Source organism: Lepidothrix coronata, unplaced genomic scaffold (genome assembly GCF_001604755.1).
Source record: "Lepidothrix coronata isolate B3197 unplaced genomic scaffold, Lepidothrix_coronata-1.0 Scaffold147, whole genome shotgun sequence".
In the NCBI taxonomy this organism is placed as follows: domain Eukaryota; kingdom Metazoa; phylum Chordata; class Aves; order Passeriformes; family Pipridae; genus Lepidothrix; species Lepidothrix coronata.
In genome coordinates this window covers 1541146-1546398 of record NW_016690327.1, presented here as the reverse complement: position 1 = coordinate 1546398, position 5253 = coordinate 1541146, and the positions used below count along the sequence as shown (strand labels likewise).

At 62.0% G+C, this 5253-nt stretch overlaps 2 protein-coding genes across 4 annotated transcripts in view; both read left to right on the top strand.

The window, feature by feature from the left end:
- STK40 (serine/threonine kinase 40) overlaps window positions 1–2014 on the top strand; it is a 20845-nt gene extending 18831 nt beyond the window's left edge. For both annotated transcript variants that reach the window (XM_017828354.1, XM_017828355.1), the window contains exons 10-12: window positions 396–515; window positions 792–876; window positions 1526–2014. In XM_017828354.1, coding sequence (XP_017683843.1) covers window positions 396–515; window positions 792–876; window positions 1526–1744 — 424 coding nt within the window. In that variant the 3' untranslated portion in view covers window positions 1745–2014. The remainder of the gene's footprint in view (window positions 1–395; window positions 516–791; window positions 877–1525) is intronic.
- A 2113-nt stretch (window positions 2015–4127) lies between these two features.
- Window positions 4128–5253, top strand: part of EVA1B (eva-1 homolog B) — a 2951-nt gene continuing 1825 nt past the window's right edge. The window contains exon 1 of one of the 2 annotated variants that reach the window (XM_017828331.1): window positions 4128–4216. In XM_017828331.1, the coding sequence (XP_017683820.1) occupies window positions 4144–4216 (73 nt within the window). In that variant the 5' untranslated portion in view covers window positions 4128–4143. The remainder of the gene's footprint in view (window positions 4217–5253) is intronic. The other variant, XM_017828332.1, reaches the window with a different exon arrangement.

The window sequence follows — 5253 nt, the reverse complement described above, 5'->3', positions numbered from 1 at the left end:
CTCTTCCGCAAAATCAAGGCTGCCGAGTACACCATCCCCGAGTGAGTACAGCCTTCCCCCTGAGGGAGTACAGCCTCCCCTCTGAGTGAGTACAGCCTGCCCCGGGGACCTGCTGGGCCTTACTGAGACAGCTGGAGCTGGAGGAGCTCCCATCAGTGCCCCGAGGGTCGCAGCAGTCCTGAGAACAGGCTGTTTGTGGTGGACACTGAGGAGCAGCAGATCTGGGACAGCTCATGGGAAGGGGAGGTAGGTCCCGAGCTCAGGGACAGGGAATGGACCCCCTGGTTAATTTGGGGGTCTCAGGGTCAGAGCAGTGGTGGCTCCAGTAGCTCCTGAGCTGTGCTCCCAGCACATCCATCCTGCCTGCCCCAGGCTCACCATGCTCTGTCCCCCAGGGATGGCCGGGTCTCAGAAAACACTGTGTGCTTGATCCGGAAACTGCTGGTCCTGGACCCGCAGCAGCGGCTGACAGCTTCTGAAGTGCTGGATTCCCTCAGCTCCATCATAGCGTCCTGGTACGTGCACGGGGAGAGCCAGGACATGCTATCTCTGGCCACAGGCTGTGTTGTTCCAGCTGTGGCGGGCTCAGCTCACCAGAGGAGGCTCTGGGAGCTGCAGGAAGTCTTTGCATCCCATGTCTCTACCACCGGTGTGTGCTGACGGATACAGCTGGAGAGGCCTGTGCCAGTGCTGGTGGCAGCCATGGCCATCCCAGTGGGATCACCCAGGGCTGGGTGAGGGTGGTCAAGCCGGTGCCACGCTCTGGATGCCAACGCTGTGCTCTCCCCCAGGCAGTCCATGTCCTCGCTGAGTGGCCCTTTGCAAGTGGTGCCGGACATCGATGACCAAGTGGCTAATCCTGAAAACCCCCAGGAGGTAGGTTTTCCTGCTTTCCTTTCCAAGGAACTGCTTTTCCGTGCTGCTGTGCCAAGTCTGTGTGTAATGGGAAGGGATGGCAGCCCTTGTGCCCCTGAGCTGGGAAGGGGAGGGCAGGGAAGATGTGGCTGAGTCCTCATCACCCTGTGCAGCGGAAGGAAAGGGTGATGCTGCTGGGACTGGGAGTCACATCCAGCTGGCCGAGCTGCCTGGAAGTGACTCGCTGGCCCCAGAGCCGGTGAGGGGCAGCTCAGTCCACTCCCAGCAGTGCTCACTCCCTCACACAGCTGGGAATGCTGGGAGGAGGCAGCGGGGTTGGCTCTGGCTCCCGGTGAGCTCCGCCATGGGAGCAAACATCCTGTTTTCCTGTGTCCTGTTCCATGCTGGAAGTGCTGCCATGGCCTGGCTGCCCGGGGGCGGCCGTGCAGGGTGTGCAGCAGGGATGGGGGTCAGGCAGCTGCAGCCCCAGGGCCTGGCAGGGCTGGGATGAGCCACACTAGGACAAAGGTCTGTCCTGGTGACACCGGTGGCTCACAGGGAGTCCTGCTCGCGTGCCCAGCACGAGGACCCCCGTTATCCCCTGGTAGCCCAGGCCCATCGGAGGAGCCTTGGGGCTGCGGGCGTGGCTCTGACAGGTGGGTCTCTGCAGGTGAAGGTGACGGAGGAGTGCTCCCAGTACGAGTTCGAGAACTACATGAGGCAGCAGCTGCTCTTGGCTGAGGAGAAGAACACCTTGCATGAGGCCAAGAGCTTCCTGCAGAAGCGGCAGTTCGGGAACATCCCCCCGGTGCGGCGCCTGGGCCACGACGCGCAGCCCATGAACCCCCTGGACGCGGCCATCCTGGCCCAGAGGTACCTCCGGAAGTAGCTCCCCACGCCCCGAGAGCACGAGCACCACCCTGCAGTCTGCCTTCACCTGCCTGCTCCAGCCTACAGCAATACCGGTGTCCCACGACGGGGAATTATGTAGCAAATCCCAAGCTCTGTCCAGGGACACGCACTCACACCCGCTCCGGAGGGAGAAGACTTTTGGAAAAGCTAGTTTTGGAAGCAGCAAACCTCTTGGCATCTTCTGGAATCTGTTTTTTAAAATCGAAGCCTAGATGACTAATCTGCTTTTAATCATGACTGTAATCTACCTCTCTTGTCTTTTTAACCATGCTGTTCTCTGGACCGAGCAAAGCTTGTGGGAAAGGAGGAGACTTCCAAGGGTGAAGCTGCTGGCACAGAGCAGCCCCGTGCGGCGCCCGCTCCGCGTGGTCTGAATAAGCTTGGATTTACCAGGGTTTCTGGAAAGGAAGAATTTCTTGAAACCTCCCACTTCCCTTCATCTGCATCAAATCTGTTTCTGTCCTTACGTGCCACCCGGTCTGGCCGTGCTGACCAGCCCTCAGTGGCCATGTGGCCACTGCTGCGACCGGAGGGCCCGGCCACCGCCTCGGGCAGGAGCCGAGGAGTCATCCCGGCAGCACCAGCTGCAGGGCTGGGATCCTGTCCCAGCTTGAAGGTTGCACAGGACTTGGCCCCCTGGGGCCTCTGCCCCCTCTCCCCCCTTTCACTGATTCCTTTGGTTTATAAGGATCTATGATTTAATCTTATTTTTCAGTAGCTTGTCCCAGGTGCAGTTACAGTTGCATTAATTCTGATTTAGCATTTTCCCCCTCAGTTGTGGTACAGATGTAATATATGAGTTATAATGTGAAAAGCTTCCCAAAGTAATCCACCTAGAGGTAGGAAGGGGCAGGCTGAAGTGTCTACTGTATTTGTTCCCAGCTTTTCTTGCCATCCCAGCCCAGAACTGGGGCTGCCTCTGCCCTCCCTGCGTGCCCAGATGGGGGAAGGATGTCCTGGTTTGTCACCTGGTGCCACTGGAAGAGTTTTGGCCTGTGCTGAGAACAGGAATGATTGTTTCTGAGCCTCATTTATGAACTGGATGCCTGTCTTGCCAGATGAACTGTTCTCACACAGATCTCCCAGGACTCCCCGTGCCAGGGCTCCCGCTCGAGGCAGCGGCTCTCTGGCTGCCTCCTTCCCTGCTCCCTGCTGCTCCCAGCCCTGCTATCACCCTCCTGCCAGCTCTGGGAGCAGGGAGGGGCAGAGCTGGGGGCCTGCCCTGCTTTTTGGGGCTGTCCTGCTCTTTGGGGCCAGCGTGTCCTTTGGGCCCAGCCCTCCCGGGCAGGGCAGGGAGCGAGTAGCAGATGTTTGTAGCGTGTTGTTGCCTTCTCTTGCCCCGGGCTGGGGAAGGGGACGGGCTCTAAGCTGGGCCACTGCACGGGTGGCTTTGTGGGGACGGGGATGGACCTGAAGCATCCCCGGCCCCGTCGGGCATTACGTCCTGCCTGCGCCTCGCCAGGGCCCCGTGGGCAGGCAGGGCCTCGTGAACACTAACACAGACCAGCTCCCTGCACCGGCCCCAGCTGAGCCAGTAGCCCCAATTCTTTCGCCTTATTTATTTTGAAGATGATGGGTCTGTCCCAGCACCCCCCAGTGTGTGCCACCAGCAGCAGGGCAGGGACCCCCTGAGCACCCCACCAGGGCCCTGTTCTCTCCTTCTGGTTCTCTCCTGCCTTGCTCCCACCTCTTTATTTTTGTCGGGTTTTTTTTTCCCCAAAGTTAAAGCAAAAAGCAATATTCTGGGACTCCCTGAGGCTGTGTCACACCAGGATCCTGTGCCCTGGGCAGCACCGGTCAATCCCACTTGTGCTAAGGCAAACTGGAAGGGGGTGGTGTGGGGGCAGGACGGGGGGGCCCAGGGGCTGCAGCGGGACAGAGCCTGTTGTAAGGAAAAAAAGAAAAAGAAAAAAAAAGAGGAAAAAAATTTGTATAAAGACGTTATTTTTGTACTACATGGGAACTACTCCTGCATGTCGGCAATAAAACTTCATACGAGAGCCCGGCGACCCCGCGGGGAAGGGGTGGGAGGGGAGTGGGATGGGGGCCTCTCTGAGCTTGTCCCTCCCCGGGGTGGCCGCTGGGGACAGTGGTGGGATGCGGAGCCTCGTGTCCCCGAGGTCCGGCCAGGGCTGGCACGAGGGAATCCGAGCCCCTCCGACACCTCTGCCAGGGGTGACAGGGCCGGGCACTGCCCATGGCCGGGCAGGCTCGGGGCACGGCCGGGATGGGGCGGCTCCGCAGCCGGGCCGAGCGCGGGGTCCCGGGGGAGCGGGACGAGCCCCGGCCCCGCCGAGCCCCGGCCGGGGCTGCCATTGGCTCGGGGCGCGCTGACCGCCAGCCGCCTCCGAACTATTTCCTGTTGCTGCAGCGTTAATGCTAAACAGACCTTTCCCTCTCTTCCCTCGCTCCAGCCAAAGTGCAGCGGCTCCGCCGCCTTCCCGCCCCGGTGAGTACCGGCCCCGGCACCGCGTGGGCTCAGGGCCGCGGGGCACCCCGCGGGACCCCGAGGGCACGGCGAGGGTCGGGCTCTGCCCCGACCCTGCCTCAGGAGCTCCAGTTCGGGGGACGTGGGGCTGGGGGACACGGGAGCAGTGCCGGGACACGGGGCTGGGCGCCCGGGGATGGAGAGCTCGGGGCGTGGGATGCAGCGGGTGAGGACGCGGGGCTGGCGGCTCGGGGACGCTCAGTGTGGTACTTGGGGACGCAGCGCTGAGGGACGCCGGGCTCGGCCCTTGGGGACACAGGGCTGAGCGCCTGGGAACACCTGGGGACCCTCAGGCCCTGCATCAGCCCTGCAGTGCCCTCACCAGCACCGTGTGGGGCTCTGGGGCCCCATGGCGGGGCTGTGCCCCTCCAGCCCCACAGCCTTGGCGGGGCAGGGCCGGCCCTGCAGCCGCTCCATGGGGAGGGCACCCACCCCTCCTGGGGACCCTGCTGGCCTTGCTTTGGGGTGTCCCACCAGAGGGGCTGCCCAGCCCCGGGATGTGCTGCAGCCCCACAACCCTGGACTGTCCGGGATGGTTCTGCTGATGTGTCACATTTTCTGCATTTCTTTCCTCATTCCTCTCTCCCTGGAGCCCTTTCTGGGAAATGAACTCGTCCCTTGCCAGGGCTAAATTGCCTCCCGCCCTGTCCATGCCCTGCCCGCTGTCCTGCCTCCCATCCTTCCCACTGCCCTGCTGCCCATCCTGCCCACTGTCCTGGTGGCCTTTGCACTGTGCCCGTCCTTGTCCCTGCACTGCAGAGCCCCCGGGAAAGGGCCAAGGCTGGAGCTGGGCCAGAGCCGTGCAGGGACGAGGACAGGGACACTGCCCTGACGGAGTGTGGGGAGCACACGTGTGTGTGTGTGTTGGAGCACACGTGTGTGTGTGTGTTGGAGTACACGTGTGTGTGTGTTGGAGCACACGTGTGTGTGTGTGTGTGTGTGTGTGTGTGTGTGTGTGTGTGTGTGTGTGTTGGAGCACACGTGTGTGTGTGTGTGTG